General features: G+C 33.7%; 1 protein-coding gene across 1 annotated transcript; it reads left to right on the plus strand.

The window, feature by feature from the left end:
- Positions 1-13,240: 13,240 nt before the first annotated feature.
- On the plus strand, positions 13,241-15,557 carry LOC149215474 (uncharacterized). Its single transcript, XM_089391088.1, has 4 exons — positions 13,241-13,908; positions 14,729-14,826; positions 14,941-15,065; positions 15,208-15,557. Exons 1-4 carry the CDS (start codon positions 13,626-13,628, stop codon positions 15,395-15,397), a joined length of 696 nt encoding a protein of 231 aa, XP_089247214.1. The 5' UTR covers positions 13,241-13,625; the 3' UTR covers positions 15,398-15,557.
- Positions 15,558-15,950: the final 393 nt, after the last annotated feature.

A 15,950-nucleotide genomic window follows, 5' to 3' on the forward strand; every position in this document is an offset into this window, starting at 1 on the left:
CACCATGGTGTTTGGATCAAACTCCGGGAACCAGGGGGTAACAAATAGTCCCGCACTGCCCCAGAACCATGGTCCTTCGGTAAGAGCTTTTTCCCTCTCTTCTTCAACGCGAAAGACTACTATGAAGAATCCTTTCGAGCATAGGTGGATCCGACAGTTTTTTGTCCATGCCGTGTGTATCCATTGATACAAAGCATCCGATCTAGGCCAGAAGCCGTTAAATCTACAAATAACGGCGTTTTTTTGTAGATCTGTGAATATGCCCTTTACCTCTGGGATATCCAACGGAATGGAGGGGCTCTCTGGTACTTCATCCACGATATACTGCCCTGGAGGGATATTAACAGTTGCATGTTCTTTCCCCTTTGGAATTTCTGTCCCTTTTGCTGCGTCTCTGTAGGATCCTGTAGGTTTTGATGTGGATCCCTTAGATCCACCTTGTAGCCGGAGATTGAGGATAACAGTTGAATCTTTTGCAACCCTGTAATGCTGGAGGGTGTGTTGATCCTGCATGCATAGCCCTGAAAATAAAAGATTTTGTAATGCAACTGGAGTGCCCAATTTGACCTGTATCTCTTTTTTTAAATCCAGTACAGTCATCCATTCCCAGATCTGCACACAAACGTGTCTTCCTTCTGTTGGTCTGATAAAAAATTGTTTCAGATCTGCAATGTCTGCCTTGTTCATGTTCCATTTTACTGGTTTGAGTTCTGGATCTGGCTGGCTTTCAACTGTCTTTTGCCTAAGACAAAAATGTCTGCCTTCTGTTGATCTGATGAAAATTTGTTGATCTGGGTCCGTGTGGTCTAGCTTAAATTTTTTCCTTCCTGAACCTGCTGCGATTTGAGTCACAGAGGCGATTAGATCCGGCCCAGATCTGCAGTCTTTGGGAACCCAGAAGGGCAGATCTGTACCATGCACCCGCGGAATGCCAAACAGGGGCAGAGGAATCGGGAGTCGACTCTGTATCCCGATGACGCAGACTGGGCAAACTCGCCAGGGAATACCTCCCACGAAAGAGGGCGCATGATCCTGAAAACGTGTGGGGGTCGATAGATAGGAAGCATAAAACCCCAGGCAATGAAAGGGGGGGTCTAGAGTCGCCCTAAGAAAGCCAAAATGAGCCAAGACAGGGGGAATAACCTCAAATACCTGACTGTTTTGATTTGTTACCAATGGCTCCTTTCCGTTGATGTATCCGGTCCAGATCCAATAGATTTCATCGCGCGTTGAGGATCCCTCAGTCAAGCTCCAACCCTTTCCAGCATCAACCAAATCTGTGGAGGCGGCAGCGGCAGCGAATGGACCTGCAGCATCGAACAGAACCGTGGGGGCGGCAGCGGTAGCGGATGGACCTGCAGAAAACCTAGTCTCGCAACCTCCGGCCATGGCTCCAAGTGATTTATTTATTATTATTCATTATTTTTATTATTAATTATTATTTTTGTATTATTTTTATTATTTATTATTTATTATTAAGGGGAGGGATATTACATAGTGCTATGTACCTATGGTGTTGCATGCATGTTGTACTTGTGGTTCTAGGTACATATGGTGTTGTGTGCATATAGTGTTGTGTACATGTTGTACAAGTGGCATTGTGTGCAGGTGGTGTTGTGTACATGTGGTGTTGTGTACATGTCGTGCATGTGGTACTGTGTACATGTGGTATTGTGTACACATTATACAAGTGGTACGATGTATATGTGGCATTGTCTCCACATGGTGTAGGTGGTGCCATGTACATGTGATGTTGATCACACGTTGTGCAGGCGTTGCCTTGTACAGGTGGTACAATGTACGTGTTGTACATATGGTACTGGTGTACATGTGGAATTGTGTGTGTTTCGTACATGTTGTGTTGTGTACATGTAGTATTATGTATGTGTATTGTCTAGTTGTGGTATTGTGACATGCGTACTCATTGTGTTGTACTCTATGTAGTACATGTATTTTATTGTGTTGTATGTGTTGATAAATGGCAACAAGAAATTCCAGTTTAATTTGTCCTTGAATTAAATTGAGAATTAAAATCAAATTCTGTTCTCATAGCAACTTATAAATAGTTAATTAAGTTTAATTAACTTAATTATATTAGGAATTTTGAGTTGGAAGTCTTTCTGAAGTCATGTATATGTTATCCCTAAGTTTTAGGGGTCTAGTATGAGTTTAAATTGAGTTGGAAATTAGATCACTCATTTCACTAAGTTAAGTTCAGTTAAATTAGTTCCAAATTGTTTGTGGAACTAATAGAGAGTTAATAGTCAGTTGGTGCACCAGTGCATCCACAAGTGTCACTCTAGTTAATTGAGGATTCCCTCATTGGAAACTCATGCATGTCGATTCTGAGAAAGACCCATTTGAGACTAGAGTGAAGGGACAATGTACTATCAGTTGTATTATTTACTGGAGTGTAAATATCATGCATGCATCAGAGATTGATCCTATGTTTGGATTGCACAGTTTTGGAAGCATGAATTCCCTTCAAATACGAGCTATTCATCCTATGAATTACGCAAGAGATTAGGGGCTTGGAGAGATGTAGAATTGGCTAAGCCAAGAGCTTGTTTGTGAGCTGAGAGAGTTGAGCATAGTTGTGCGGAATTGTTCTAATGAGAACAAGCTTTGTATCTTCACTCATACTTTTGATATATGCAATACAGATAGCGGGGTTTTGAGCAGTGGTTTTCCCTAGATACATCTTGTGTTATGTGCCATTGATTTATATTCTTCTTGTTCATATTGTTTTCATCGATCTATTGGCTTTCGCTGGATGAAAGTAGAAGTAGATTCTTGTCATGTGCTTCAGTACATTGCATGAGCTTGTGAATCTATAGGATTTTCTACAATACACTAGGTGTAGGTACAAGTATTATGTTGTGTTGTAAATCAGATATAAATGCATGAGTTGTTTTTTATATTGGGTGTATGTGTATGCAATTTTGGTGCTACATGTTGTGTGTGGATTCATGTCTGGTGATGTACATTGTGTACGTATATGTGTTTTGTTGTGTTGTACACTGGGTGTAGATGCATATATTGCATGGTGTTGTATGTTGTGTGTGGTGGTATGGGTGTGATGCACATTATATGTATGTGCACATGGTTGAGGAGAAGACACTAGGTGTTTTTCAGTTGTGGCAACCAATCCAAAGTGTGTACAAAATAAAGACAAAGGTGGAAGCTAATGATTGATTAAAGGATAAGTATCAATATTTTATTTAGTTTTATTGTGCATGTGATTTATGATTCTGGTCTATGATGATTACATGCGCGATCTATGATTTTGGTTTATGATGGTTACATGTGATTTATGATTTTGATCTATGATGGTTGTGTTTCGAGCTAACCTGATGTGATGTGTTATACATGTTGATTTGGTCAAAGATGATAGTTTGACTTGTTGTGACAGGAAGCAAACAAAATTGCAAATGTACCTTATTGACAAGACCCAATGAGGTATGATTTGAATTTATTTGAATTTATTTTGAATCTAATAGGAATTATGTGCTTGGAATGGGAATGCATGAACATGCCTGGTTGAGTGGCTGAAATCGACTGTAAGAATTAGCAGCAGGAATGAAAGAAATTGGAACATGCAACAGTATGCTAGTAGAGCGATTCAAGAGAAGGGCCATTGTGGTACACTAGTACCCAATAGTGTCCATTGATTTCCATGAGCATTCTATGACCAATATGATGGTTTTAAGGCAGGGATATTCCTTGTTTTTTGTATATTCTTATGCGATGAAGCCTTGCCAAGGGATGGATAGCCCAGGATGGGGGTGCCAGCAGAACTTGGAAGGTGAGTGACTGCATGGAAGGGGTAGACTAGATTTCCCGAGGGATTGTGTAGAAAAGAAGGGAAGGTTGGGGATGGATTTGTTTTGGTCATTAGCATTTCCAGATGGAATCAGATGTACATTGGGAGTGCTCCCTGGAACAATGAGTCGATAATTGTTCACTGAGAGGACAAGTGGCACGAGATTGTAGCACTTGACATTAGATGCAGCTTTGACTTTAATAGTGGATTCCGGACTTCCTGGTAAGGAGGTGGATCCTAGTATTACTTTGAGGGTGGAGGTGTGAGCCTCTGGATTCCCTTATTGATTGATACGGGCATCATATATTTTTATTTACTGGTTGAGCAAATGTGCATATGTGTATATGTGTGTATATTATCGTAAATACTATATCGAGCTAGATTTATAAATCTCCATATATAGTATGGTTGTTTGTTGGTTGAAGAAAATGCATCTATGTATATGTGGTTAGTGTAAATACCATAATGAGCTATGTTATGAAGCTCTAGTAAATGGTATGTTTGTCATTTTCAGCAGTAGTCATTGTAAATACTACAACAAGCTGTGTTATAAAGCTCCATGGGTAGTATGTTTTTTTTCCAGTAGTCTTGTTGGTAACGGGTTTCATTGAACACCAAGGATGGTGTTCCCCCAAGGGGAGGGCTCTATAACATCCTTGGTGAAAATTCCAAAAATATATAAATACCACAGATGATGGGACACATATTCCAAGCTGAATGGTGGGTAAAAAATAATAATGATTGTTGATTTGGTTTATTATGGCTAAGGAAATTGGAAAAGGAAATGGCTAAGGCTTTGGAAAGGAAAAAATGAATTTTGGCACATTTATTTATGGAAATAAAGGAAATTAGGAGAAAAGGAAGGTGAAAGGTCACAAGTTGCATGTGAGGAGGAAAATGAAAGAAAATAATGGAAAATGAAGAAAATAGAGGCCTCATTAATAAAAGGGCTTCTGAGGATCAGTGGATAGGACTTGGTCAATTTAGTTTTGAAGCTCTCTCTCTTTCTCTCTCTCTTCTCTCTCTCATATTCTTGGATACTTAGACTTTTCTTGGAGCACTCTTGGAGGGTGTGGCATACTTGGATTCTTGGAGTAAGAAGGAAAATGAAGAGTAGGAAAGTGCAAGAGGGCATTAGGATCAACAACTACAACAATTTTTCTTCCATGCACCATGTTTCATGTATGTTTTCCTCAGAAGTTTTTCCATGCATGGCACATGCATGTAGTTTCTTGGTTATGATTTATCGCTGTCATGGAGGATTTCCTGGATTGACAGTGGGTTTTCCTAGTCTTGCCATTTCCTAGATAGTCATGGCATTGTGGGTTTATTTCTTTATTTTTCTGGTTGGTTCTCATGTTTCCTTTAGATTGGGTTAAGTTATTAGTCCTTGGATCCTTGATTGGAAAAATGCTCTGGAGCCCTTGGTGGGTTGAGCTACTAGTCTTGGAGACTTGGTTGGACAAACACTATGGAGCCCTATATAAGTCGTGGGTTGAGTTATTAGTCCTGGAGCCTTGGTTGAATAAATGCTTTGGATCCTGATATAAGATGTGGTTTGAGTTACTAGTCCTGGAGCGTTGGTTGGAACAAACACTTTGGAGCCTTGGAAGGCTTGGGTAGAGACCAATCTGATGATGGTTTTGTGATGTTCAGTTGTGAGGTGGAACCATTATTTGATGGGTTGAGGTGGATGGCCTTTGGAAGCCTTGGATGGTTTTGGATTGATGTGTTCTATGAGATCCGACATTCATGCTTGGAATATGGCACGGGGGTGAATGGCTAAACAGAGATTTGGCTTAGCCATTCTACAATTGGGTGGAATGTGGAAGTCCCATCTCGAGTTTGGATTTTGTATCATTAATGAAAGTTTATTTCTCATTTTATTTCTATGAGTATTATGATGGATTATATGTGGTTTATATGGTTGTGATTTCATTGATATTTATGTCCCTATTATGTTGGTTATGTATATGTTTTATGACAACAACTATGTATATCTCTCATCATATTTTTACTGTTAAATGAATGAATAATGTATATTTGACTTAATGGATGGAATGGTATTTAAAGTGATAAGGAAACAATGATTCATGGTGAATCTCATATAAGTATGAGACCCCTATGCTCAGATATGTTATTTACACATGTAGGTTGCATATTTACTAAGTGTTTGAAAAATTATCTATCATGGTAGGCTTGGTTAGGTAAAGCCCTCCATAAGTTTTATGTTAGAGGTTTTGCTTTGGTGTCATTTATTGTCTTGTAAAGTCTCATCAAGTTCTAGGCATTGGTTTGGAGACTAGCCTTGAAAAAGTGGCTTAAATCTCACAGTCTCTCACACAGAATTCACTAAAAAGGATTGCAGTCTCTCCCTTGCAGGAATTGTGGGAGCGAATATAGGGTTCTAGTCACATGCATGCCTTGTCATGGGAGTGAATTTGGGTTTAGTTCATCGAAATGATAAGGTAACTCAGGGGTTGGGCACCTGGAGTGGTGGATTAGATCCTGAGGGTCTTGAAGCACTTGAGGGAGATATGTAAGGTCATGTTTTGTCGAGTCCATTTCCTTAAGTTTACCTAGGAGATTGAGTCTTATCATAGTGGCCTTTGATTGCATGTTTACCCTGGTTGGTCAGTTGCTTGGGTAGATCTGGGAGGAGGGTGTTACATAATCAACCCTAGTCTCTTCCCGAACCATGAACCCACAATACGAGGAACTGCGATGGATTCCATTCCATTTTAGTTATTGCATGACATGAAATCTTTACATTTCTAGTGGTTGTTGACTCTTCTTTGTGCTTTTATCCCTTACTTGGCATCGTTGATTTTTTTCTAATTTCAGGTTACTTCCATATGAACGTTTTCTATCTCTTGGCATACCCAAGTCATAAATGGGGCAAGATAAGCTCTTCCTGACATCATGCTCTAGACCAAAGGTTAACAATGAGGTTTTTTACTTTCTCAAGAGTTTTTGCAAAGGGGTTCCTCACAGAAAGGTAAGCAAGAGATAATATTTCGCTTCTGGTTAGGTTTTTCTATATATATGCCTTATGTGTGTGTGTATTGATCCATAAAATGTCATGGATATTCCACTGGATAGTTCGTCACAACAGATATGACAATATTATATTAAAAATCCGAAGTTCTACACTATTACAATTTTATTTAATTTCTATATCTGTAGATTTTACTGTAATTAGTGCATGCATGTGAATGGAAATTATGCAGAAAAGTATAGAATGAAAACATAAGCTCTCACACACACATAAGACAAAAAATATGCTCTAAGAAACCATGTCGAGAGAAAACCCAGCTAGAAGGTGAGGTCGTTTCGCTCTCTTTCTCTATCTGGAAAATATGGCTATAAGTACAAAGAAGTAATTTCTGTGGACCGTGGGATGCTACCGTGCATAGATCCTCTTTGTATGCTCTGTCTCCTATCTCTCTTGTCTATATTTTTTCAACTATGGAACAAAATTCTCTCAAAAGAATGGAATGCCTCTTCCTCCTAGTGGCTCGGTTATAACACAATCTGATAGCCTAATAGTGGTTAATTTTAACTACATCAACTCTTAACTAGAGTTACAATATAGACTCTTATAGAGTCTTTTACATCACAAAGAGGTGGCTAGCCCCTTTTCCATGAATAATGGGGGCTAACGTGACATCCTCACAAACTATAGGCAAGAAAATAGGAAGGTCAACTTTTGAGTAGCATAATGTTTGAATACAGATTGCGATTGACGTGCTTCTTGCATCATTGGAAATATCTGTGTACGGATAATGTTTTTTGATGCCTCAAAACACTCCCGAAAGGTTTCAAACCCCGTTTTCCCAAACTACGTACCACTAGTAAAATTTGGGGTTTTCCATTTCCTACAACTGGTTTATCCTCCTCTAGATTTTCCTAAACCTACTTTTGCTTGTTATATAGGGTTATCAAGTTGCAGCCATAATAAGTTGGAACTTGTATGGTAGTCATAAGAATATAGATTGTTGTTTTTCTTGGCTTCGGCTACATACCTATGTCCTGCTATTGGGTGTTGTATTTTTTATAACTTTTGGGACCTAAGGTCTTGAATTTAATACATAATATTTTCCACCTCATATTTTATTTATTAAATGTAATAATTTGTAACTATGTGTAATTTTGGGTCTCTCCTAGTGGTTCAAAATCAAACTCTTAAGATGGTTTAGGCGTACTTTAAACTTTATATTGTATAACTATGTTTTGATTTTCTCCTCAAGTTATCAAGGGTTTATGATGTACAATCATTTTGTTTTATGTTATTGGTTTATGATTCATGCAATGCATGCTATAGGCATTCACGAGGTTCTTTATAAATTATTATATTATTATCTTTTATTTAGTGTAGTTGTTGAGATATAAAAATTTCTTGTGCAGTTCCCATGTTGGAAAACCATGCATATTGAAGTTTAATTATTTAGACCCAGGATTGTCAGTCGACTGCTGGAAATGACTAGGTCTTCAGGCTAACTGAGGCCTCACACTTGCTTAGTTTCTTCCCATTTACATTGCAATTGACATTCAATTTTTATAGTATGGAACGTTTCTTAACAGAGAGTTTTATCCAGGCAACCTAGACCTCTTAAATCAACTCCTAAAATGTAACCTATGTCGTCATACACTAGGGTTGGTCAATTAATACGTCAAGAGCTTATAGAGAAATCTTATGTTATTTTTATACTTAGGAACTTCTTTTCAGATTAATAAGCCAACAATTGTTAGTCAATTTTTCCTTTAGTGTATTTTTTGTGTTTCCTTTATGATCCCATTGAATTCAAAAATTCAAAATGGCGCCCTAGTTTCTAAATCCAATCTGTCTCACACACGAATTCTAACAACACTCATTTTATTATATCTACTAATGGGGTTCGGGTTTAATACAGTTGATCCTACGACATTGTATAGGTTCCTAACCACTCCATGAAAACTCTATTTTAATGTTTTACACAACTGGGCATATAAAGACTAAAGCCCTCCTCATAAACTACAATACCCATATCATTCATTTCACCTCTTTTGAAGAAGAAAAGAAATGAGAGAGTCTTTCTTTCCTTGATATTTCTTTTCTGCCCTCATTCTGTAACAAAATTTGAACTATCTTCTCAATTCAAATTTTATGTTAGTATTGACTAGATATTTAATTTTCCAAACATGTTCTTTTTGCTTTTAAACCTAACTCAAACCACACTTCCAACAGTTATAATTTGTTCACACCACAAGGGAACAATGACCAACATACATAACCATAACCTTTTAATAGACAACAAAAAAGAAAAAGAAAAGAATAATATAACATGTTACTTATATGTGATAAAAGTTATCTATGAATTCACAGATGAGACCACACCACCCAACCAGAGAGATTGGAAATTACATCTAATTCTCCCCCCATGCTTCTCAGTTCCAGAGCAACCAATTTATAGCGACCTCTCAAGGTCAATTCACATGCATCGAGACCACATAGTCCAACCCATAACTTACATGTTTAAGTCTGTTTTGGATTTTTTTCATTAGCACTCAGTCCAACTCAAGAACACTCCATTGGTACCACCTAGCCACACCTTCCCAATGTCTTATTTAGGTTTACAAAATTCCTTCTTCTCTCTCTCAATGTGTCTTCCACTTTTCCTTGTTCTGCCAACCCCCTTGATTTCCCACTGAGATGTTTTTATCTCTAGGGAATGAGAGAAGATAACAATCTATAATTGTCTTGAAGTTGAAAATTTGTTTTAGGGTCTTTCTATGAATTCCAAGACTTCTCACAACAAAAATAATTAATAAAATTAAGTATTAAAGTTTCATTATGCTTTTGATTAATCCCACAAGTTATTAGGTTTATAGCAAAAGTAAATAACTGTAAGTATACAATAACATGGGGTGTTAAAACTATCAATAACACCAAGGAAATCAAAATTCTCTTGTGAATACTAAGGAACCAATACTATGAATAGTATTCTCATATGAACACTATGAATACTAAGGAGCCAATTCCCTCATGGACTGAAAGTAGTTGTGTACTATTGAGATTCCCTATCATTTCATAACACACTTCAAAATTATATATATATATATATATATATATATATATATATATATATATATATATATATTAAAATTTTGATACTTATTGAGAATCCCTCGTAGAGTGAAAGTAGTTGTTTACTATTGAGGTTCCCTATCATTTCATAACACACTTCAAAATTATATATATATATGTGTGTGTGTGTGTGTGTGTGTGTGTGTGTGTGTGTGTGTGTGTGTGTGTGTGTGTGTGTGTGTGTGTGTGTGTGTGTGTGTGTGTGTGTGTCTTTTGGATAAATCACATCATTAGTTGTTAGTCAAAGTTTTGAACCATCTAATGCATTTCATCCTCAAGATGAAAAACATATCTATCATTAGTTATAATTAACAAAAACACATCTTAGAAAATAAGATTATATATATATATATATATTCTTCCTAATTGACCTTCTCATTAATCTAATTTAATCTCCTAATTATTATAATATAATATTTTAATTCAATGGTAATATGATATAATAATAATTTTACTTAATATTTTAATTATTTACTAATACAATATTATTTTAGTCTTATTCTTCTTTCTTTATTATATATACATGATAATATTTTGATTATCCTCTATCCTAACATTCATTTTAAATTTTATATATATATATATATATATATATATATATATATATAATCTTATTTTTAACGTTTATTTGTGGAGCATTATGCATGCTATTTTTATTTAATAATAACTAATAATGTGATTTATCCTAAAAGCATTATCAATAACAATATAGATTACAAAAACCACATTGATAATTAAATTTAAATTAATTTAGTTATAATTTATAATATTTAATTTTATTAATTTAATTTAAAACATTTTTAATATTATTTTTTAATCAAAATTAAATTTGTATTCTAAATTATACTCTAAGTTTTAAATATATTATTTATACTTAATTAAAAATAAATTAAAGAAAAATATGGAGGGGAAATAAAATTTTCCTAACATAGATTTTGCATATCATAATAATTTCCATAATTTCCTATAAAATCTTTTGATGAAATCAAATTTATTTATAACGGGAGAAAATAAGTTATTATAAATTTGTTGTAATTTCAAGTTATATATATATATATATATATATATATATATATATATATATATATATATAAAACTAGAAATTAATTTAATTTAATTTTTATTATTTTTTAATATTTAGCTAAGACGAGTAAAGAAAAATATGGAGCGTAAATAAAATTTTCCTAACATAGATTTTGCATATCATAATAATTTCGATAATTTTCTATAAAATCTTTTGATGAAATCAAGTTTATTTATAAGGAGATAAAATAAGTTATTATAAATTTGTTGTAATTTCAAGTTTTATATATATAACTAGCTAAGACGAAAGTTATAATATATGTGTTAATATTTTAATATAGATAAAATAAAATAAAATAAATTTGAATGAATATTTAATCAATTTTTTTAGTAAGCAAGTACCAAGTTTTCTATTAATATAAAACTAATTTTATATAGATACTATAATAAGTATGGATAGTGATTTTCTCAATACTAATAATAGTTAAAACCATACATCAGTTAGAATACCAAAACAAATATAACCATTTCATGCCTATAAAAAACTGGAGGCAACACAATTACAACCATATATCATCCAAAATTAGAAAAAAAAAACAAAAAACAAAAAACAAAACCAACCATTACATGAGTTTAAAACACTAGACGCAACACAGATGAGATAAAGACTTTGCTATAAAAAACAGAACAAAGACCATGACATTTTAATCAATATTATTACAAAATTATAACTAAGTTAATTATAAGTTAGGTAAGATTTTGTAGTAAGAGTGATTATTATTTTGTAATTACGTTTTTTTACTTTGAAGATTATAATATATTAAAATATTTATTTGAGATTATTTCAATAATAATAATAATTTTTTCTTATTATCAAGTCGTAAATTGATATAAGAGATTTTCTTGTTATAAGATAAAAGATTCATTTCCAAATAATAATTAAAAAAAAAAAAAGAAAATGTAAATATTTTATTTCTGTAAATTTAAAATTATAATTTAATTAAATAAAATTATAAAACTTAATTTGAAAAAATAAATTTTATATAAAAAAATATTATTTTCAACCAATTTAAAATATACACATGTAAAACAAATATGAAACATAAACCTATTTTATAAAGATATATGAATCATATTATGAAAAAGAATGTGAAAATAATAAAATAAAAAATATAGATGTGAAAATAATAAAATAAAAAATATAGATATAAAACAAATATGAAATATAATTATAAACCAATTGAATAGGAAAATAAAAGAAATATATAATGTAAAGTAATATGTAAAAGTTTGTAAAATAATATGAGTTGTACAACTTGAAATATAAACATATTTTAGGAAGATATATGAAATACATAATCTAAACTAATGTGAAAGCATTCTAATGAAATACTAATAAAAAAATATATAATGTAAAAAATGCAAAAAGTTTGTAAAATAATATGAATTGTAAAATTTGAAATATAAATATATTTTAAAAATATATATATATATATATATATATATATATATAAAATATATAATTTATATTAATATGTAAGAATTCTAATGAAATAAGAAAAGAATCTAATTTAAAAAACATATAAAATACATAATCCAAACTAATGTTTGTAAAGTATTATCCAAAAAATTTATACAAATTATAAAACATGAAATACAAATATATTTTAAAAAATATATAAAATACATAATCTAAATTAATGTGTAAAAAATTATAAAATAATATCAAAATTTTATTTTAAAAAATGTTACAATTCTCCATACTAATCAGTCAACTATAAATTAGCGAAAATCTCGATTACTACCATTAATTAAAAAACATAATCATGTGCAACTTCAAAAAAATCCAAAGACAGCGATCGAATATGAGGATATGAATGGATATATAATTTTGTCGTTTTATTTTAGAGAGACGTGTCTCCCACTTCGACAAAAGCCAAATCTGGACTGATTGGTACGTGGACCTTGAACGTCCAAATATTCTCCATCAAATGCCTAATGATTTTTGTTTTTAGTATATATTTTCCCATATCTACGCACGTACTAAGGTCCAGCTAAGTACCAAAATAGAAAAGAGTTTTCCCCACATTGTTGCCTAGCCAGGGAACCTATGGGGCAGGCAGTGCTAGAGGTGGACTGAGCAGGAACTTTATATGGCGGGAAGTTGTAGAAGTCAATTGTTTGATTCTTCTCCTGTGCGTTATTTTTAAAATAAAATAACAGCAATGTAATACAAGGCACTGTGTACAAGCTGGTTATTCCTGAAGAATCTAATGTTTCATATTCTGCAAGCGTTGCACAGTTTTCTCGCCGAATATTTATCAAGTACGCTGTGATAATTGACCATCAAAAAAAATAATTGTGGGTCATGGCGTGATCCATCGCAGAATCCAAGGCACAAGTACATTGTGGAATTTGATATATAATCATGACAGAACATGAAAAAAGCTGAGTGGTCAGATTTGATAATTGTGTGAATACCTATGAAGGAATTGTGAAATATATTAAGGGTTTCTGATACACACAAAATGCTATGTAGGGTGCCTTTGTTTCTTCTGTTGGTCATAATTTCTCTTGGGGGCCATTCCTAATAACTGAGATTTGTGGATCAGATTGAGGCTTTGGCTGCAACCACCAGTATTGAAGAAAAACATGGGGAGCAGACGTTTCTGCCGTGGCTTGAATGCTGCATCTCCTACCACAGTAAAATCCATGAGTGCAGGGGCTAATTTAGGTTGCAGTAACATGATTGAGGAGATTAATCCTTATTTGGGTGAAGATTGTTCCACCATGGTCAGAAAAGTCATGGTGGTGGTAGACTCCACAAGAGAGGCCAAGAGAGCTCTGCTTTGGGTTCTTTCTCATGCTCTACTTAAGCATGACAGGCTTATACTTTTACATGTAGCCCCACTGCCTCCAGGTTCTCCAAAGAAAGGTAGGCCTAGGGTTTTATACATGAAGATTCTATACAGTTTTTAAAGACCTATTTATATTATTTACTTTGGTTCATAAATGGATTATTCTGTATTTTTCCTGGTTTCAAATCCTGTGAACTTATCTTTATCATCATCTGAATTTGTCTGCACATCTGAGTTGTTGCTGGATTTCGTTAAGCACGCTGGTGGATATCTTGAGTTTCAACATTGTCTGTCTGAGCCTTCCATCTTCCAGATGTATATCTAACCTGAATTGAAAAGGGTTTCTTGTAATGTCTGCAACATCTTAAAATTGTATGTTAAACATAATAGATTTGTATCAAGGTTTATGTTCAACGGCTTTAGATAACCTACTTAGTCATGTTTCATGTTTTATCCTTGTTCCCACCTTACTGGGACCCCAAAGCACTGGTAACTTGACCAAATCAGGTCTACCAGAACAACTCTGGAGTTTTGGTGTTTGGAATCTATTTGCAGTAGTTTCACTCGTGTTCAAATCTCTGGAGGCATCACTCATACATACTCCGATAGTGTAAGAGGATACAAGCAATATGAAAGCAAGTCCCATCACTAACTCCTGACTCTGGGGTTTTGGTGTTTGGAATTGATTTGCAATAATCTCATCGTGTTCTAACAAGAAAATGAACCAGCTAACAACTTCTATGTGGAATTATGAATTCAAGGCACTGAATAAAATAATTTTATTGAAAGCCATCAAACACCATTGAGCTAAATAGAAAGTATAGCTTCTGGTTTCATTTATGCTTCAGTCTTGGTATGTCTAAACGATTACATTGGTGCAAATTTTTTGGAGTGCAGGGCTTGAATCTCCTTTTTCCAGCAAACGTCATCTAAACCCCAAAGATTCTAATTTTCTGAACTCTTTGAAATCCCTTTGCATACAGCGAAGACCAGAGGTAAATTCATGCTCTGAAACCGTGCTTATCATTATCTGTTTTCCCCAGTTACATGAATATCACAATATTTGTGTTACTTCCAAAGTTTTGTTGAGAGCTGAATTCTGCAAACAGGTGGAGGTCGAAGTGATGATTGTAGAAGGATTTAAGGACAAAGGTCCAACAATACTTCAGCAAGCCAAGAAGCATTTGGTTTCTCTTCTGGTTTTAGGGCAGCCCAAACCACCCTTACTGTGCAAGTAATGAAACAGAAATTCATGTTGCTAAATGAAGAAAATTCTGTACCATTAATTATATTTGCAGTAAGGCAATATAGTATGATTAATACAATATATGATTGACTGACCATGTAATTGCTGATATATTTGAGATTATGTGCAGACTGCGAGCTATATGGTCAGAAAAAAGGTGGACTATTAGGTCACAGGATTCGTCGGCAGCAGCAGCAGTGGTGGAATACTGTATTCAAAATTCAGAGTGCGTTAGTGTTGCAGTGAGAACGAAAAGCCGAAGAATGGGAGGTTATCTGATCAGTACCAAGAGACAGAAGAATTTCTGGCTTCTGGCTTAGGTTTTCTTCAAACAGACTCAATGATCTCCCCCATAATAAGGGCTATTGTAACTATAGAATTTAGGGGGGTTTACCATGCCATTGTAGAGGTTAATTAGGTGGTCCATGGAACATAGGAAATCTTGTATCATGTCCTTGAAGCATGGTCTTTTGTACATCAAGTCCATTGTTCTTTGTTCACAATCTTAAAAGGTTTAATTGTGACATTAACTTAATGTTCCATTGCTCTGTTTCGTAATCTTAAAAGGCTTAATTGTCAATTGAAGTTAATGTTCTTATGGTTAAGGATGTTCAAATACTTATACAAAATAAAGGGTTAATTATCCCCAGGTTGATAAATAAAACTATTGCTCTTTAGCATATACATATATTTTTATCATATATGTATATTTTTTATTAAAAAATATGTATTTTCAAAATTTTGTATATATATATATAATTATATAATTATAAAAAATCAAATAATATATAAATAAAATATTTAAAAACATATTTTAATAATAAATTACTCTATAACAATAAAGATGAATAGGTTAACTGTCTAAGATACTTA

This window comes from Pinus tabuliformis, chromosome 1_1 (assembly GCF_031772625.1).
Source record: "Pinus tabuliformis cultivar Carrire ecotype Pingquan chromosome 1_1, CPIR1, whole genome shotgun sequence".
Classification (NCBI taxonomy): Eukaryota; Viridiplantae; Streptophyta; class Pinopsida; order Pinales; family Pinaceae; genus Pinus; species Pinus tabuliformis.

What these genes read in the sequence shown, in the direction of transcription:
- LOC149215474 (XM_089391088.1), top strand. Translation starts at nt 13,626, where the DNA reads ATGGGGAGCAGACGTTTCTGCCGTGGCTTGAATGCTGCATCTCCTACC. An exon ending in GCATACAGCGAAGACCAGAG is followed by an intron (nt 14,827 to 14,940) that starts GTAAATTCATGC and finishes TTCTGCAAACAG; the next exon opens with GTGGAGGTCGAAGTGATGAT. An exon ending in AAACCACCCTTACTGTGCAA is followed by an intron (nt 15,066 to 15,207) that starts GTAATGAAACAG and finishes GATTATGTGCAG; the next exon opens with ACTGCGAGCTATATGGTCAG.